Source organism: Thunnus maccoyii, chromosome 19 (assembly GCF_910596095.1).
Source record: "Thunnus maccoyii chromosome 19, fThuMac1.1, whole genome shotgun sequence".
Lineage (NCBI taxonomy): Eukaryota > Metazoa > Chordata > Actinopteri > Scombriformes > Scombridae > Thunnus > Thunnus maccoyii.
The window spans coordinates 20,347,546-20,367,806 of NC_056551.1; the positions used below are offsets into that span (position 1 = coordinate 20,347,546).

At 39.6% G+C, this 20,261-nt stretch overlaps 1 protein-coding gene and 1 long non-coding RNA gene across 3 annotated transcripts in view; one reads left to right on the forward strand and one right to left on the reverse strand.

Moving 5' to 3' along the window:
• The window catches only part of LOC121885205 (netrin-G2), a 69,337-nt gene extending 55,856 nt beyond the window's left edge, over positions 1-13,481 (forward strand). Inside the window, exons 12-15 of the mRNA XM_042394429.1 lie at positions 473-547; positions 4,790-4,957; positions 7,565-7,699; positions 8,828-13,481. Of these exons, the coding sequence (XP_042250363.1) occupies positions 473-547; positions 4,790-4,957; positions 7,565-7,699; positions 8,828-9,051 (602 nt within the window). The 3' untranslated portion in view covers positions 9,052-13,481. The remainder of the gene's footprint in view (positions 1-472; positions 548-4,789; positions 4,958-7,564; positions 7,700-8,827) is intronic.
• Positions 1-18,494, reverse strand: part of LOC121885207 — a 56,946-nt gene extending 38,452 nt beyond the window's left edge. Inside the window, exons 1-2 of one of the 2 annotated variants that reach the window (XR_006092497.1) lie at positions 18,224-18,494; positions 17,002-17,096 (exon numbers count right to left, since the gene is read on the reverse strand). This is a non-coding gene — a long non-coding RNA (uncharacterized LOC121885207). The remainder of the gene's footprint in view (positions 1-17,001; positions 17,097-18,223) is intronic. The other variant, XR_006092498.1, reaches the window with a different exon arrangement.
• Between the last annotated feature and the right edge of the window lie 1,767 nt (positions 18,495-20,261).

A 20,261-nucleotide genomic window follows, 5' to 3' on the forward strand; every position in this document is an offset into this window, starting at 1 on the left:
TGAGTGTTTCGAACAAAATCTGTTGTTGGTGCATTCATGTGCAAGTGGGAGGGGAAGATGAATGCATTCATCATTCTGAAAACCTACGTTATGCTTAAAAATAATCTACACCAGTTTGCCAGTCCACTCTAGATATTACAAACCGTCAAATATTGAGATGTCGAATCAGATTTGACTTGAAAACTCTGCGTCAGGTGCATCACAACAGTATTTCCTTGCAAACAGACAAATAAAATCTTTTGGCTGCCTTTTGGGTCTCAATCAGTTAAGAAACACTAAAGTAGGTGAAGATTTTCTCAGCTTTATAGAACAAAGCAACCCTTTCTTTAGAGTAGAACCATGTAGGAATCCCATACACCTAATCCATATGACCTATATATAGTGCTGCAGGTGAAGGTACAGTAGATGACAGTAGCACCAGTGGATGATGTGGAAACACAAATCTTAAACAAAGATTCCTTCATCCCTCAAGGGCTCCTGAAACTCTTGATCTCAGGAGAGCCCCAGGCCAGAGAGTTGTTTGGAATCATATACGATGATTTCAAAGGTAAGAGATCAACACGAGCAGCATGTAGTGTGAAGATACAGACAGGAGACTCAAGCTTGGTTGACTCTGCTGGATTCTTGGTTTAGATCAGTGGATTGTAAAGTCTTTCTGTCATTTGACTAAAGTGTGGAATTTGTGTTTTAACCAGAGAACCTGTGGAAAAATTTCCTTCATTGCATGTTTTATGTTTTTCATTTTGCTCATTTTTCCCTCCATGCATCTGTGACTCCCTCCTGGTTGTATTTGCTTTATGTGTATGATCAAGGTAAGTATCTACACTTAAAATTCATATCAAACCATCAAACAGTTACCTACAATGACATCCCTGTTTATTGATTTTTAGAAAAGATGCTTGTTAGCTAAATATAGCATTATTCTTTCAACCTCAGACTGATTCTATAATGCAGGCATCTCTCTCTTTCTCTCAATATAACTGTCCTTCACTGTTAACAACCCACAACTGATAAATACCAATAAAGCAGCATCTTGACTCGTAATGTTAATTTGGTAAACAATGTCCCATTGCCTCTCTAGTCTGTGGAGTAATTGGCCATTTATATTTAATTAGGCAGTTCTTCCCCCCACTGCTTGCATGGCTCCCTCAGTGCTGAGAGATGCACTTTATGGTGCTCCTCTTGCTGGCTTCCTTTAAACCAGCTCATTAATATTTCAGCTGGCATCATCAACCAAACAATAATAAAATAATAATGTGACGGCTGATTAAACAGCTAAACTCCGACTTTTTAACGTGCATTTAAATGTGTATTTGCATAAACATGCCTGGTAAACGCCTCTTTAGAGGACAGTGATGCCTTGCAGCACACTATTGCAGCCAACTTCTAAAGCTTAATAAAACCTTAATTAGGTACCAGCCTCAGCCAAGATAATCGCAGCAAAAATGTAGAGCAATACCCCTCCACCTCTCGCTGCACCCCTCTGCACAATGCAGATCTCTCTAAATTATATCAGGCTTTCATTTCTCTCTCTGTGGAGAAATTACACGAAGGTTTTTTTTTGCCATTCTCCACTTTTTTTTTTTTTTTAGCTTTGGTTTTAGGGTGTGAAATTTGGAAGAAGTCTTAATTTATCACTCGTACAAGCATGTAGAGTAAAACCTGCAATTAGGGGTGGGATATCTGGCCAAAAAAAAAATATCACAGACTACTTAATCGCAATCACGATCTAAATTGCAATCTTTTTCTCAATTTTGAAATGCCCTGTAGGCTATAGCTAGATTTGAAACAGCCTAAGAATTTCTCCATTTACACCATTAAAACACAATATTGCATTAAAGGTGCTGCACAGGTTTCAAAATGGTGATTAAAACACAAGTTTAATTTGAAGTTGTAAACAGAAGCCAAAAGATAACATAATCACAAAATAACACTTTTCAAGTACCCACAACTCAATTTAAAAAAAACAGCAAATTAGTAATATGTAAACAACACATGACAATAATGCCACCTGTGCTGAAAACCCTCTCCGACGGTGCACTGGTTACTGTTATACACAGGGGGTTTTTTGTTTGCCTGGTGCACTTTCCACCATTCCAAGGGATCCACCTCACTGTCAGTTTCAGGTATAGAGAGGTATGGTGCCAGTTCTCCCTCAATTACCACTTTCAAGGGTGGTGAGGAAGATGTGCATGTGGTTGTTGAGGCGTTTGATGCCTTGAAGAGACTAGCTAGACTTTTCTTCTTCTTCTTTGTGGGCCCCTCGGGTTTAGCATTTTGTGCGGCAGATGGTGTTGCTGAGATGCTGTAGTCACAGTGGATACAGAAAAGAGGGCCTCCAGCTCTGACACAGCTTTAGATTTAACTCTCTCTCTCATCACCATCCACATAGCGGAGCTTGAACCTGGGGTCAACCAGGGATGCCATGTCCAGCAGGTCGTCTGTGCTTGGATCCTTATATTTTTCGCTTAGGTAATCAGTTATGCTTTCCTGAGCGTCTTAATAAGGTTAGTGTTCTCAGCATCCACACTCAAGATATTCACTTGCAAGAGGTGGAGTGGGGCTTCAAGTAAGACTCACATAGTCCTCACCAGAGAGTGCATCTGTGAAATCTCTGAGAGGACTGAGGGCCTTCTTGACAGATTCCAAAACGTCTATATCTTGCACAAGATGTCTTGCTTTTCTGTCCACCTTCAGCACCTGTTGAATGGCTGCCTCCTTTTCCAGGACCCTTTCAGTCATCTTCAGGGGTGCTGGGTCCTTTGCACTTTTTCCTATGAAAAGGAGAAACATGTGTACATCAAGTCAAAAACAAATTCATCATGGTCATATTAGAGACTCATGAGCAATAAACAAAAAGAACTGATGTCTCTTTATAGGCTGACAATTTAATAATCACTTTAATGCTATAATTAATAAATAATAAGAGTGATCTAACAAAGCAAATGAATACATAATGCGTTCTTGATCATATATGTATATTATTATGATTATGATGATTATTATTATTCACATTAGGATATTGTGCTTATTGGGCTTTACTCACTTATTGCCAGATGCAGTCTGTGCCTAAAGCACTGCAGCCGAGTCCAGTTGTTGAGGGTTAATGCCTTCACCATGTTTGCGCTGTTGTCTGCGGTCATGCAAGCCATTTGCTCTTCACTTAGACTCCAAGACTCTAATGCTTCCCTTAGGTTGTGGGCAATTAGCTCCCCAGTGTGGCCCTCAGGGCAGTAATTAGTTTGAAGACATGCACTCTTCAGCTTCCAGTCATCAATAAAAGGGATGGTGAGACTCAGGTATGGCCCAGATGTACGATTGGACCATAAGTCGCTTGTTGTTCCAAAGAAATGCATGCTGAATTTGAGCAGCAACCCTCTGTTGGCATCCGGCATACATATGGGGGATGGTGGTATTGGAAAGATATTTGCAGCTTGGCAACTCATACAGCAGATTTAAAGTTTCCTCCAGCATTTTAAAATCCTACGTTTTCAACAGCTTTGAATGACACCATATCCTTTACTAAATAGATTGTGACCGCCTCAGTTACCTCTGTCCGTCGCTTGCTGCTTTGGTCGTGTTTTTTTGACTGCTCGAATGCTTTGGTCAATGATAACTGTTTTGTTTTTGTCTCGTGAGATGCTGACGAGTGAGGCTGTGCCGCCCTGAGTGAAGCACTGTTGGCATATTGTTTCAGGTGCTTTCTTTTAAGGTGGTTGAACAGGTTTGTTGTATTACCTCCAGAAGAGCCCACCGTTGCTCGACAAAGTTTACTGATAACTTTGGTTTGGGAAATATCTGACAGTGCAGAGTCAAACCATTCCCATAACACTGATGTTGAGTTTTTTTTGGCACAAGCTCCTCATCTACCATGCCGCTAGCTGTAATTCACATTGCATCGTTTACAATATGTCACCCAAGGAAAAGCCACATGAAGTAATTTGTCCAATCAGCATAGCCATCTAGTTGGCCACATCTATGAGGTTATGTGAATTTTGGAAACAGAAGTAACATTAAATTCATCTGAAAAGTAGATTGTGGACCCCTTCAAGATCAATCATGATCCTAAATCACCAGATTGCCCACCCCTACCTGCAATCAAACTCACATAATTCATGAATTACAAAGAGAAATTTTAATTAAGCGCTGGTTGTGCAGCGCTTTCTGAAAGAGACTTTAAGGGGAAATTAAGAACCAACGGTGAAAATTAAGGAGAGGCAGTAGAGGTTTTCTGTCAGGTTAAGCAGGGTTAGACCTATTTCACGGTGTCAGGTGCAGTCTGAAAACTGTATCACTCACTCATAACTCCCTTGGTTATGATTGTGTAGCTTCTAATCTACTCATCTGGTAATGCAATTAAATTCCCAGACACAATTAACATGCCTGTGCTCACACTCCTGCACCCACATACACAAACAAGCACACACACACCGGATAGTGGAATTCCCATCAGTAATCAGTGCAGCACAGTGAAGCAGACTCAGCAAACTTGTGAGTGTAGTAATGGAGAGGGAGTGGTCTGTCTTTATTGAACCAATATAGAGTCAGAAAGGCGAGTCATAAAACACACACAGAGCCATTCATTTGTTCACTGACATCTAAAACTTTCAACCACGTCTGATGCTGCGAGTCGTTTATCATTTCCTACTGTCAATGAAGACTCCTATGGGGATGCAATGGCTTAAAATACACCATCCCATCCCAATTTTTCAACACATGAGTTGAACGTAAATATGTACAATGATCCTCCCCTAAGAGAGGAACTTAAATCTGTCTCTTTTTCTTTCAGACTGTGAGTGCTACGGCCACTCCAACCGCTGCAGCTACATCGACTACCTGAACATCGTCACATGCGTCAGCTGCAAGCACAACACCAGGGGCCAGAACTGCCAACACTGCAGACTGGGATACTTCCGCAACGCCTCTGCCGAACTGGATGATGAGAGCGTCTGCATCGGTCAGTCTGCAGGGGGACAGTGGGAGTGCATGGAAAAAGTAGATGCTGTACTATTTATTTTTTTAGGTGAACATTACGATACGATACGAGTCTACTAGTGACATGTTGAATACCGTCATACAAAAACAAAGACAATATTTTTTATTTTTTTAAAGAAAGTAACTGGACACAAATATAAACGTAATGCTGCACTAATCAACATTTTTATATTAATAGAGGATGAAATTATCATGTATAATGTGAAAAGGGTTGTAATGCTCTTTAGCTCTAAACAAGATTTTAGTGTCTTTCAGCTAGTTGTTTTGATTTTACGGCCCACATCATTTTGCCATTTGATTGACTCTCACTCTACCTGCCCGGCATCTAACAACAGCCGCAGTTAGCAATTCACCAGCTAGTAAGTTAGCAACTAGCTGGTGAACACAATGGCGCATTTAGCAGCTAAAGAGCCATATTGTTTTTCAAAGAAGTTGGTGGAGACCAAAAAAAGAGCTAAAAGGAGAGAGAATATTTGACTTAGATTCACCAGGTGGCCAGAAACACATCTCCAGATTAATGCTAATGTGTCTGCTGGATGTGGAAATAGGAAGTGTTTAATAAAATGTTCAACTTAGCAGCTTTATAAGATGATAATATATCGATGTTGTGCTAGGTGCTTGTTACACTCCAAAAAAAAAATCATTAAATCATAAAATTCAAAATCTGGTTGCAATACCTAGCGGTCAGTGATTGGTTGAAATCAACAACCTATATATAACAAAAGGTATTTAGTATGTTCCCAGTTGTTGGTCTGCAGTGCACTGCAGCTTTGTTCATCTCTTGCTTGTTGAGGGGGCTTTTCGCCTTCAGTTTGGTCAAAAAACACATGCAACATACGTTCAGGTGACTGACTTAACTAGTCAAGAACTTTCCGTTGTTTGGACATAAAAACTTTTTGAGGGTTTAGGGTCATTGTCCTGTTGCATTGTTCTTAAGCTTAGGAGGCACTACTGTATGTATAAAAAGAGTTAGAAGCCCTACACTGTTCACCTAATACTGATATGAGCAGAGCCAAAACAATAAGACACATATTAGCTTTTGATACTTCCTTTAAAAAATACTCTCTGTCTTTACTGTAATATACCGTTATACTGTTTTTATGCTTTCAGAGAGTATTTACTCTTTTACACCTTATTAAGGGCATGTCCTAATAAGAGGTCACTGTGTTTGCATAGCTGTGGAGCTAAAATCTGGTGTTGATTTGGATCCATCTGTAGGTGGACAGCAGGGGGTTGGAGGGTAAACTCGCCACGGTTGGGGCACACACAGGGCCAGGCCTTGGAGTCAGCACAAATAAGGCCCCATTAACTCATCTGCCAGCACACTGGCACACAGAGCATGGCAACAGAAATCAGTTCACGCCAGCGTCTCTAGAGCAAGAAATCATAAGCTCTCCAACACAAATGCATTTGCACACATATTTTGACACAGCTACACATTCTGCACACACACACACACACACACACTGAGTCTCAGTGGCTCACATGCAATCCCAATATTAATGCACATGACCCACAAACACACGGATACCAACCGCATTGCTGTGGTTGTGTAATCTGGGCCTCTTGGCTTGTTTCACTTTTATGAATATTTCATAATAAATTACTTAATTTGATCTTGGGTTTAAGTGAAGGACAAGCTATCGGCTTACATCGAGTCATGAGAAAAACTTTGGTTCATCATCAACTTTTTTAATCATCTCTGATCTGCTACCAACCATCAGTGATCTGGATATCAGTCACTATAAATATCTGCATTTGTAATGATAATTATCTGCAGAAATTAAGAGTAATTTATGTAGAAGGACAAGTAGAGAGGTAAATCTGTCTCAGACATGTCAGTTATTTGATGTGATCGGTAGTAAGGGAGAGTTAAGGGTGTTTCTGAGAGTGACTACGAGTTTGAGCTGTTTGAATCATATACATTTCAACAGAATCACCTTAAAGTTTAATTATGCAGCACGATAAAAATACTTCTGCATCTCCCACAACTGTTCAAAATATCACAATGTTCTCTGCACTTATTCTACCTGCTTTTGAAAGCAGATATCATCCAATGAAGTGAACTGGCAGTTCTATTCAGGTGGGATTAGTTTCCCAAACAACATCTGAGATATGCACTACTTTCTGTCATAGGTCATTTCATTTTTCCTGTTTCAAGTCTCCTGGTATTTTACACAACATGATGTTGTTTTTTTGGATACCCATGCCAGTGAATTTGTTGAAAGATTGTTATAAAACCTTAACTTCAAGGAGCCCCTGGTTGTATTGTTTGAGAATAAAAGACCTATCCAATAGCAGTTAAAACATGCAAAAAGAGTTTTAAATCACAGTAGTTTTTTAGTTCAGACTGCATTACAGTTTTGCATGAGAAACACTAGCATGGCCATTGCATCATCATTTTCACCAAGCTGGTACACAGCGGTCAAATTGCTGATACTGACACAAAAAAAATGATACTGGAGAAGAAACTCTGCTAATGACTCTCTCACATTTCTGGCTCTGTGAGTCTGGAAATTTCCAAATGACTCCCTCTCTTCATCCTCTTCCACCACTCTCTTCTTTTCAGAGTGCAACTGCAACCAGATGGGTTCCGTTCATGATCGGTGTAACGGTACAGGCTTCTGTCAGTGTAAAGATGGCGCCACGGGGACCAAGTGTGACGACTGTCTGCCGGGATACTACTGGAAACAAGGCTGTTACCGTGAGTATAAGGAGACTAACATTTGGTTTGCTCATGTCTAAAAATCCAGTAATGAAGAAATGTTGTAGCCCTCAAGGATCTTTGCAAGTACACTGTCCGACTTTGCTTATGCATCCCCCGATGTTTCTTTATTCCCCGAGGGAATAGATCATGTACCTCATTAGTGGCATCAGCTGCTCCTTTAATTGATGACCCTGTCACACCTTAACCCCATTACAGTGAATCGCCTTCCTCTACCATCTACCATCTAGTCAAGGGCCTCACTCTCAAATAGACCTTCTTCACCTACACACATTAAACCTCCACTGGCATGTATCTTGACTGTGGGTTAATTTACTACAATGTGGGACATACAGTATGTTTTAGGTTTGACATCTCACTGCAAATACACCAGTGCAACAGAGCCAATTATCTCTGATGTAATAAAACATGTTAGCTCATGTAATTATTTCTTGTCATGCAAGCCTGATCCTCTCTATTTTCTCTCAGTACATTTTTAGGTCAAGTATCTTGTGCTGCACAGCTACCCCTGTGCTTTTCCTAATGCCTTTCACAGCATTTTAATGATGCCATTTGTTCCTCTAATCATTACTTAAATAATATCACACACGCTGTGTATTTTCTGCTGGGTTTTGAGACAATGATTTTAACCTGACCCTGAGAAAGTGCAGGCTCACGAAAAAACAGACAGAGACAAGGGCTGCAAAGACAAAAAAAGGCAGGCGTTACCTGTTGTTGTCCCTGAGGCAAAGACTGGAGAATTTATCTTGCCTCTTTCCTTCCTCCTGTTTTCTTTTCTACTTTGTTCTTTCTGCCCTGAATTCGTCTCCTCCCCCTGTATCTCTGTTTCCCATCATGCTTCTAACATTGCCCCACCTTATCTCCCCCCACCCGTCTTTCTCTTTGCCGTACATCTTTCTTTCTTCTTGTGCACTTTACTCCTCCACTATCCTTTTACCACCTGTCACCCTGTCACTTTGCTGCGCCCTCTTTATTCCCAACTCCTCTCTCCCTCTCTCTCTCTCTCTCACATTCTCCTTACCTCTGGAACTCCTTCACTCGCCCTCTTTCCTCCTCCTCCTCCTCTCCCTCTGCTGCTCTATCTGCCTGCCTGTCTCTACTCTACAGCTAACGTTTGCGACGAGGAGATGCTCCTGTGCCAGAACGGAGGAACGTGCTACCAGAACCAGAAGTGCATCTGTCCTCCAGAGTTTAAGGGGGTACTGTGCCAACAATCCCGCTGCGAGGCGGGCAAGGACTGCAACGCCGCCTCTTCGCCGCACCTCTCCACGGCCACCCTGCTGCTCTGCACTCTGCTAGCCCACCTGCTGGCCATTTTAACTCCCCACTGAGCCACGAAAAAAGAAAAAAAACAAACCCTCAGACCAAGGAGTGTGTGTTTATGTGTGTGTACGTGAGGCGAGGAGGTCACCCAGAGTGGCTAGGGACATCCTAATCATGGACCCGGACGAACACACATTCGCATAGGAGCACACACTCACACGACACTAACTAACCCCCAGTTCCCTTTCAAACACACGTATACACACACACACACACATCCTCACAGGACTGTTACGTTACTGAGTGTGTGCTCAGGTGTGAGATGGACAAATAAAGAAAAAGGAGGAGTAACCTCAGAGAAAAGAGATGCAGACGAAAAAGGGGGGGAAAAAATCATACCAACCACTGTTCCCTTTATTCCTGAGCAGGAGCAATGTGCATCAAACCAAAAAGCATAAACAAAACACTTAAATCACCACTGTTTCACTTCAAAGGGAATGGCTGTTGTAACCACAAGGACATTTTTCTTTTTTTTTTTTTTTGTTTTGTTTTTTTCTTGGTTGAATTAAGAATCTCGCCTCTGTTAAGACTGCTCTTTCTGATGGCCAACGTGTGTGTGTGCGTATGTGTTGTGCGGTCAGACTCGAGGTGAGAGGACGGGACATGTCGACGCGACGGACGGACAGACGGACGGGTCGGGAGGCGAGGTTCGCGTTTGATTCTGCTGCTGAGGCCTACATAGTATATTAACCAGGTTTCATTTCTTCTCAAAAGATGAGACTTGATTTTACATTTATTCTATTTCTGCTGCATTTTTTTAAAAAAGAAAAATATTATATCTTGAGTCATTGTATCTAATGTGCCCACTAACAGTCGCTGAGATTATACATATTATATAATATCCAGGGGGTTACGAATTATTAAAAAAAATTTAGTCACTATTATGGTTGTTATAGGAATGAGTGATTGTTGCCACACTTAGCGAGATTTAATCTTCACACAGTATTCAGGAAGCAGAATTTAACAGAATTTACCTTATCAGAAGTCTAAAAGAGAGAGAAAAGATATCAACCACGTATCAATATTATATGACATTATTTGAATATTTTTTGTAGAAATTATTTTTGTTTGGAGTTACAAATAAATTATAAAAAATGACATTTACAACTATTCAAATGAGCATTTTATTACACTGAGTGTAAACCTTGCAGTAAATATGACTGTTATTTGCCTTCTTGCTTGTACTTTTTTCATTCCGTCCACGATTACATGCTGTTAACACCTTTTTTTTCAGTGGGGGTGAGAAAAAAAAAAAAAAAAAAAAGAAATTGAACAAGTTGAGACAAGAGAACCATCGCTCCAAGTCATTCATTTGATCTATTTCATTCACTTTGGACATGGTGTTGAATGCTTATTATTACAAATGGATTATACCGGTTTGATATCCAACAGTCTGTCTGACAATCACAAAGAACTGCTTTAATGTCAAGAGAATACAAATTATTTTATTCTGATAAAAGTTGCAAAGAGCTTTTTATATCTGGAAATGTCACTTGCAGATTCAGCACAAGAGATCACCACAATGATTCACAATGGTCCTGGGAGACAGAGTGACCCTGAGGCCATTTTTTTTTTTACTCTCCTCAAGATTACTATTTGCAAGGTTTGTTCCAGCGGGGGAAAAAAATGTCCGTCAAGTTTGTTTGTTTGGGTTTTTTTTTTTTTTTTAGCAAACCTACATAATAATTTGACTGAGAAATGTTCTATTGCTGAGTCATCCCAGGTACACAGTGGATAAAGAGACATGAATGCTGCATTACACCAGGATACAGTGTACATCAAAGATAAAAGTGAGACTAAGCCTGTGAGAAATGACAAGACAGGGATTCTGGTATTACTCCTCTCTCTTTCTCTCTCTCTCTCTCTTTCTCTCACTCTCTCACTGAGTTGGTGGTAGCTGTATTAGCTATTCTGTGTGTAAGGCTCATCCCCTCTGAGCCTGAATGGTGTCAAGAGCTGAGACTTGGGAGAGAATAGTTTATGAATGTTGAACACTGAGAAATTATGTAAAGAACACATATCATTGTGGATCAAAGAGCAGCAGCACTCATAGCCAGAAGAAAATGTATTGCAGTATACTACACTGTATTATAATGACTGTAGCTTGATACGTAGATACAGTAACATCCAACTTGTGACCAAGGACGACATGATTCACGTTGGAGGAATAAGATCTATAGTAAGGACATGGACTGCAATAGAGCTGAAACCATCAATTAGTTGATTATCAGATAATCAGTTATAATAATCAGGTGTGTGTTCTATCTTCTTAAATGTAAATATTTTCTAGTCTTAATCTTCTGTCATAGTAAGTTTAATATCTTTGAGTTTTAGACAGTTGAGTTAGACTCTGGAAAACTGTCATTTTTCATTTTTAAAAGACCAGATGATTAATTGATTGGTAGATAGAATAATCAGCGGAATACCTGATAATAAAAAATAATTGCATAACTTCAGAAATAGCAAGTAAACAAAGACAGCAAATGGAGAAACACGTGCACGGCATAAAGAAACACACTGCAAATACAGAAAACACACACACAAAAAAAAAATACTGATATGCTGTAAGTCGTATTCAACACTACGGGGACATTAAAAGCTGATAAATGCTTCTATCACTCCTCACTGAAAATTAATTAACAATGTTAGTTTTTAACACCACATGAGTCTATTATTGTAAACTGTGACTATACACCTAGTGTTAGCCTTTTACCAATTACTAGCATGTTAATCATTCTATTTTAGTTCTGTTGTTGTATATGACTTGCAGCACGTCTCTATTTTCTAGTTTCTTTATGTTAATGTATGTTTTGGTGAACACAGCTTCTAAATTTGCTTGTGTTCTACCTAATTTCAGCATTTCTCTCAAAAGGCTGCACATATTCTTCATTTGCTTGTCGTTTTCTCTGTTTGAATCGGTTTCTTTAGCTGTAGTTCAGTCAGTTCTCTCAGCAGCCGAACAAATTACAATGAGATTGCAGTTCAATGAAAAATAATAAAGATGAAAGAATGCTTGCAAGACGGATATTACACCTCTGCCACCTCTGCTAGCTGAAAACAAGTCCATTGTAATTCAACTAAGCAATGGAACCCATTGACATTTTTTCATTTAGTGGCTTCATGTATAAAATAATCTGTGCCGACAATTAACAAATTAGGCACGTTCCATTAATACATTGTTAATCGAGATACAACCGTGCTGTCAATTAAACTCATGAACGGAGTCTGACAAATAAGATTGGAACTGCCAAATGATCCCACAACTCCAGACAAAACTGTGAGTAATTTTTTTGCACTCGCGTTTTATCACAGTAATAAATGAATAATCAGATCGACCTACCTAATTAAATTAAAATGGAGCAACACACGGAGCTTTCCAGCTCCGACATGAAGCTGTGAGATATATAAAAAATGAATGAAAGTAAACTCATCAACAGAAAGCTCTCCTTTATATTTCATCTCTGAATAGCTGAATAATAAGTGCAAAAGAAGCTTTAATTTATGTTTCTACCGCAAGACAAAAACCCTCAGCCGCTTTCTACCGACATAAAGAGATGGAGAGCAGGACAAAGCGATACAGAAATAAGTACATACTGTCACAGCTATATCATGAACAAAACACTTATCATCAGGTCTCATAAAAGGTAGAAGAAGAAGGGTAGACTGTAGCACCTGCCAACGCTGGTGTGTGTCAGATCAGAGACGTGGGAGAACAGCGGCTGAATAAGTTTGTCTTCGGCCTCCTGAATGTGACCGAGGGTTCGATTTGTCCCTGTCATCTCTGCTCTGTTTTCCCAGCTGTACCACTGCCTCCTGTTTGTTTTATTTTCAGCTGCGGATTTCACATGGGTCCTTGAGGTTTGAGTGTTGATTGCCCTAAAATTCCCTTTTTTCAGGCTTCCTTTGCTTTGGGGGATACGCACACCAGTCACCATACGTGCCCGTGGGTCTCTGCCAGACGTACTTCGCACAGCCTTACCGGACTTATCTCTCGTATAGTACCTGATTTCACTTCTAGGATCGTGTGCTTCTCTGGGGTTTCACTGGAGCTGATATCGTGTTTCATCATCTTTCTTAAAAACATGTAGGGTTAGCAGTACAGCAAACCTTTGCTAGACAGAATCCCTCCGGAGGAGACCTGACTGAACACCTCATGTTTTTTGGAAGGGTAGCACGGATCTGAAGTCCCACTCTGTTGGTACACCGACATCCCCGCATTAATCACTACATCCTACTCAGATCAGACGTATCAGCTCCAGACTGAATGTGTAATTATTCTATGTAGCTAATAACAACAAAATTAGGGATGCACCACTCTGACTTTTTCCTTCCCAATACTAGTTCTGGGAATACAATACACTGCGATACAAAGCCAATTAGATTTAGCTGGGATTGGGAATTGATATTTTTACTTCTTGTGTGACTATAATAAACAATAAATTATTTCTTCATTTCATTACATAATAAATTCTCCAGAAAAGTATATCCTCTGCCACACCAACAGTAGTAAACATAGGCAGTGATACACTGGATCACTTTTTAGCCACTGAAACGCTACTCTAGCTGGTTAGTAGCAAGATTCCCCTGATGTATTTTATGATATGGCTGCAAATATAAACCTCAGGTAGATCATTTTTACACCCCTAGCTGATATTGAGAACTAGTCTGATAACAGTGCATCTTTTCCAAAATTTAATAATCTAATAACACTGCATGAAACTCAGTTGGGGTCATTATAATGTAAGCTAAAAGGTCTAATTGTCATTTTTTTTTATGTCTGTCACTCGCACGTTTTAATAACCAGCTATGCTTCCGTTTAATCAAACGAGTGACTCCACACTGACTTTGGTCTACAGCTGGTCTCCACCTACTTCATTCACACCTCTCGACTGGTTTGGACACAGGACGTAATGATGCTCCTGCCCTTGACACCATCCGCAATGTTCTGTAGTCGACATCACAACAGTCAGCAAAAACAAACATCAGCACTGATAGATTGGAAATGTTTTTGAGGCACCTTCGCACAAAGAAATGATTGCTTCTTTTCTTATTACTGTTACCCTCAGGTAAGGCCATGTATAACGACGACGTCGATATTTACACAGTGTGTGCTTCCAAGTTTCCAATCTAATCTCCTGCGGCTGAGGCTCAAGGATCTTTTTTTAAAATGCTCAACAATGGCTCGTTAGTCACAATAGTACTGTGACTGCTCAGTTGTTAAAAGGCTACTTCACTCCTGTACAGCTGATGCACCGACACCTACCTGAACTTTAACTTTGCTGCCATTTAAAAAAGTCAGTAAAGATAAAACAAACAGACTGAAGGAGAAAAATACTTATGAGCAGAGCATGAAACATCAAACTAAATACATTTAACACTAATACTAACTACTACCATTACAGATTTTTTCCTACACCTTAAAAATTACCAAAAGATTAAAGATCTGTCATACATGATACTTTTTGATGTTATGGATAATATACACATGTACATACAACTATTTTACAAAGACATTGTCATTTGATGTTTAGGCTGTGTGAATGTTTATTACTCACTTAAAGATCAGTATCCTGGCAAACTGTTCTTTCTGATAATTAACTTGCATCATGCAAATCTAGAAAAGCTTAAAATTATGTGAAATACTCATGACAGAGAGGAAATTGGTGGTATTTACATAAATAACCTTTAAGAAATAGAGTCTACTGAAGGTGGCAGAGCTTAGATGTGAATACTGTATTCATGTGTGTTGTCATTCTGGGGGAAAATCCTTTAGATTTCTTTTATTACCTGTGTGAAAGTGCTTAAAAAAAGGGGGAAAACATTACATTAAAAACACATAAACCTCCAGCATGGCACTAATAACAATGAAATAAGCTGGATGTAGAGGTGTGGTAAGTGTGAGGAAGTGGAGGGACAGGATAGACTGAACTGACTTTGAAAACTCCACCTGTTAGCACCAAAGTGTGCTAGCAGCGTTGTACCTGTGAAAATCACTGAATAAAACTGCATTAATATGTATGAATAATTTATTCATTGGCTTAGCTGATGGTGTTAGAAATCACCAGGCCACCACCTAGTATGCAGATGCCTCCGGTTGGCGTTGAAGGTTTGACATCGACTGGTGTATGGTGTGCAGACATCACATTTCCCTTAGCCAGAACTCTTTACACATGAGCACACAAACATATCTGATAGAGGTGCCTCTTTCCAAGGACTTGCAATAACAGTAATCTTATTTACATATTAAAACTGAATCCATATTACGTTTAATTTCAATATAAAATAGCCTTGAGTCGGCCGGGTGTAGTCCCACTCTCCTCCCTGTTAGTTGGTCAAGTTCCCGTCACTCATCTTGATGAGTTGTCTACCTGAGGCGTCTAGCCTGAGGCTGAGCTAAAGGAATCTGTAAAGACACCCAGAGGCGTTGCAAGAGTTGAAGAAGTGCAGGGGCACGGACCCTCAGCACACGCTTCACTGAAGAGCAAGTTTGAATCTATGGCAAGCGAGTTATACAGCATCTTTATTATGAATACTAATGACTGCAGATGAACAACTTGATCCAAAAACTGTATCTATAAATATAAACTCTGAAACTTTGTGAGAAAAGTTTATTGGATACAAACAGAACGTTGTGAAAAATGAGCCATACCAACACCTACCGACACAAATACAGTAAAGATCAGGCTAAATTAACACGGACCCACAGTGTCACAGAGACAAAGAAACTACGCAGGTCAGCAGAGAAGATACTGATGTACGAGTTCAGCGTCCATATAGGCATGACTCCTAACAAACACTAGGGGGCAAACGGGCTAAAAGTGAGTGACTGACTCACTGACTACATTTAAACAAAGAAGAAAAAGTAGTAATTTCCAAAAAAAGTTCTTGCACTGTCCTTCTCTCTTTATTGCCCACTTTTTCACTCTCTCTCTCTTTTCGAAAAGTCGGCTAAATGACATATTAGTCAGCATCATTAAATGCGTACATAATGGAAACGGCAGTTCGAGGAAGCATGGCCGAGAGGAGGGTCAACTGGCGCATAGTGAACCGCTTGGACAGACCCCCGACGCGCTCCATCTCCATCACTTGCCAGCATTTCATCAAATACTGTAAAGCTCCTTGTATCTTATATCAAATACAGCTGCTTTACAGTGCAAACAACATCATTGAATAAAACCCGTTAACAGCCTCTAAGAGGAAGCTTTTGGCTGCTGTCACTCTTAGGTATGTTTCAGCCTCCTGTGGCTGTTTACCAAGGTTCCTTCTGCAGGTGTTACACCTGCAAAGGATGCATGACACGAGCTTATCATTATCTCCTTAAAGCAGAAGAAATGAGTCTGGTTAAATATCCTTGAATGCCAGGTTATAATTTGTAGGGCTGCAACCGACAATTATTTTTCATTGTTGATTGAGCTGCTAATTATCTTCTTGATGAATCAGTTAATTGCTGAATAAAAAGGGGAAAAATATGTGTTACAACTTCCGACAGACCAAGGTGATGTTCATATAGATTAATTCACCCATCTCACTCACTAATGTTTTTCCATTTTTCCTTGAAAAATGAGTAAAACATTTAATTGCTTATCCAAACAGTTTTTCAATTTTCTGCTGATCAACTCGTCGCAGCTCTAATAATTCACAACAATTATTTCTTTCGCCACACGACATCCACTGTTCCACCTTGTTGTCACATCCTGTTTGGGTTGTTTGTTGAATAAGCAAGTGGGGGGTGTTTTCAATAGGCCCTAGTTTGGCTGTCTTCCACTGCCTTTGCCTTGTTTCTCACACTGTCCTTTACCACCACATGCACTTCTGAAGCATCAGCATGCCATATTTTAAACATGCTGGCATATGTCTGAGAAATGGCTTCTACTGTGCAGTATGTAACCCTTAAAACGCCTGTGCTTCAGGCTAAAGATAAAAAAAAAAAAAAAAAGAAGAAATCTTTGTCAATTCACTTAGCTGTCAGGCTCGGCTCAGCGTTCCTGTGGGGCTGACATCACAGCTCCAAATGCAAGTTGTAGGGCTGGGATGCCGGCCCTCTCCGCTGCTCCTGCAGACACACAGCGGTGTGGAGAAGCGAGACCGGATGGCTTAGAGCTCATGAATGTGACTTGTAACGACGTTTGAACACTTGGTGGTAGAAACATCTGCAGTGATTTTCATGGGGTTTCCTGTGATACGCTTTGACAGCGTCTCAGTCAAATTTCTTTGCATTTTTAAAGACTACTGTCACAGATAGAATTTGTGTGCAGTGAAAACGATGGGGTTTCTCAATCTTACTTGATGTTTTGGTAAATTTATGCAATGCTTTTAAGGATTTCAGCATGCTTACAGGTGGCAAATTAAGTTTGTTTTGGAGCAGTCCTTCTGCCATCTAATCTATCTGATAGAAGGCAGATATGAAGAGTAGACATGAGGACAGCATCTTACCCTATATCAGGAATTATTGTCTTTTTGAATTTTAATGCGACAGCAGAGTACACGCACCAATGAATTCTCTTGTTTGGGGTCATGAGTAAATTCACAGCAGCAATTTTCTTTCACAGTCATTTGACAGGAATCAAAATAATCTGGAGCGGCTTGAAGGGAGATTCTGGCACATACAGCGTGAAGTTGTGGATAGGTGCCAATACTCTGTATCAGTGTGCTTTACATAAAGCGGTCATCAAAAGTTTATATTCACATCAAAAAGCATCAATGCATATATCAAACATATACACTGTTATCTAATAAAAATACCCACCAAGGCCTACAGTATTCTAGCTTCTTATTAAGGCTAATTATTCATTATACAGCACAGCTTTCAAACGAAATAAGACTGAAGAGACTCTAACAAACAACAACCAGACCTTCTGCACAGGCCACAAATCATCACAGACAGTAAACAGGTTACTGAACAACCAATAAATGCAAAATTGGGGAAATTACAAATTATTCAAAGCCTCAGCTGCATCTGTCCCTGTGGACAACAGCAATAACATAATAACAGCTTCAGTGTCCAGACAGACAAAGCACAGTACATAATATGATTTCCATAACAACTAACTAACTTACACAGCAAGTAACAGCTAACTTAGTTAACTAGAAACAGCCACGGCGGGACATTTAAAACCACAAAAGACATGAGCAAGCAAAGATAACAGACAGACAGACAGACAGTGGGTGTATTTAACTCACTTTATTTGATGTGGAAGTCCATTCTTCCTCCCTCTGTGCAGATGAAATTGTCCATATCCATAAAACAAGCTAACTATCTCGGGTGTTTCATGAAATGATACTGCTGACTTTGCATCGTTTGTTGTGAGGCAATTCGCTCCAGAGTTTTTTTAGTTTGTGTCATTTTTTGGATCAGCGACCGCATTTGTTTGTTTAACCGATATTTAACGTTTGTTTTAATCAGAAGTTAGCTTCCTCTCAGTAGACTCGCCTCAACTGTCTAAGCATGCAGTTCCACCTTTGACCACCGCGGCGTTTGCCTTTCAAACGGGGGGGCGCTGTTTCACTCATTTTAAAAACTCGAAAACTTTCTTTGGTTTTTGTAAATTAACGGTTTGAAAAATTCAATGATGAGAAAAGATATGAGGTGCCACAAAGCAAAAAATAAGAAATGTAAATTCAGTTAGACTTATTATATAAGGCTCTTTTGGATCTAAATCCTTTCATCTGTGTCTATCTAGTTTCTGTATCTCTTTTTTTAATCAAAGGAAAGGGAAAGTGAAGAGATGGGTCAATAGGCTTCCTTGGTGTATAAGTAAAAATGTACAATTTTTATGAAGGGTCATGCCCACAATAATTCAGTCTGCATACCACAACTTTCACCATCTGTACCAGTGGCACAGCAGTCTTTTTTTATTAGAATGATTTGATGACCACCATGGAAATAAGTTAGGCTACTTATGGTGTTTTTATCCTGTGTCAAACTTCAATTTTATACCTTTTTGTTTTGTTTTGTGAATATTTGGACAAGTCTGTTATGTCTATATTGTTTATGAAAGAATATAATTAAATTAAATCTGTAATCGGCTATATGATAAATTATTAAATCATTTCATTAAAATAACATCTCACTCATTGCTATTTGTTGTAGTTGGTTATTGGTGGGTGAACTGTATTGTAACTGTTATTAACGCTTCTGTTTTAAGACATCTGTGGTTAAACCTCTACTTAAGAAACCACACCTCAATCCAAGGTCTCGTAATAACTAGTATTGACCACTCTCTAATCTTCCATTCTTTTCTAAAGTATTAGAGAGAGTTGTGTCTCAACAACTTTCGACTCATATAAAAGAAAATTATCTCCATGAACCTTTTCAATCGGCTTTCAGGGCCTGTCACTCCACAGAAACTGCTCTAACCAGAGTGATAAATGATCTTCTACTTGCTATGGATTCAGATTCCACCTTTGTGCTTCTATTACTAGATCTCAGTGCCGTCTTTGACACCATTGATCACTGTATACTATTAGACAGACTAAATTGTAATAATGGTGGCTCTGGCCTAGCTCTCTTTTGGCTTAAGTCCTACTTATCTGAAAGAACAGAGTGTGTCTGCTATAATATCATTAGATCTAAATTCTATGATGTTAAATATGGAGTACCTCAGGGCTCGGTTCTTGGCCATCTGCTTTTCTGTCTTTATATTGCGCCTCTTAGCAAAATTATACATAGTCATGGAATAAATTTCCATTGCTATGCGGATGATACTCAGCTGTATGTGCCTATGAGCGCTGATAATCATACTCAAATTACTAAATTAGACGCCTGCTTGGCTGCTGTGAAAAATTGGATGTCACTAAATTTCCTGCTTCTAAATTCGGATAAAACTGAGATGCTTGTCATTGGCTCTGCTAGACACAGACACCAGTTTGATCAAGTAACAACAACTGTGTGATTTCACAAAGTGTGGCAGCCAAGAATCTACACCAATTCTAGCCTCCCTTCATTGGCTTCCTATCCACTATAATGTGCTTCTGCTGACTTATAAATCCTAAATGGGGATGCCCCATCATACCTGTCTGATCTCCTTAAACCTTATATTCCATCTCAAAAATGCAGGTCTCCCGTATGTACTCAAAGTTAAAAAGAAGTCAGCAGGCGACAGGGCCTTTTCCTATCCTCCCTGCTGATGTCAGACAATCTGAGTCTGTTGAGTCCTTTAAATCTAAACTTAAAACTCATCTTCTTGTCTTAACCTACAATTAGTTGCCTTTAATCGAT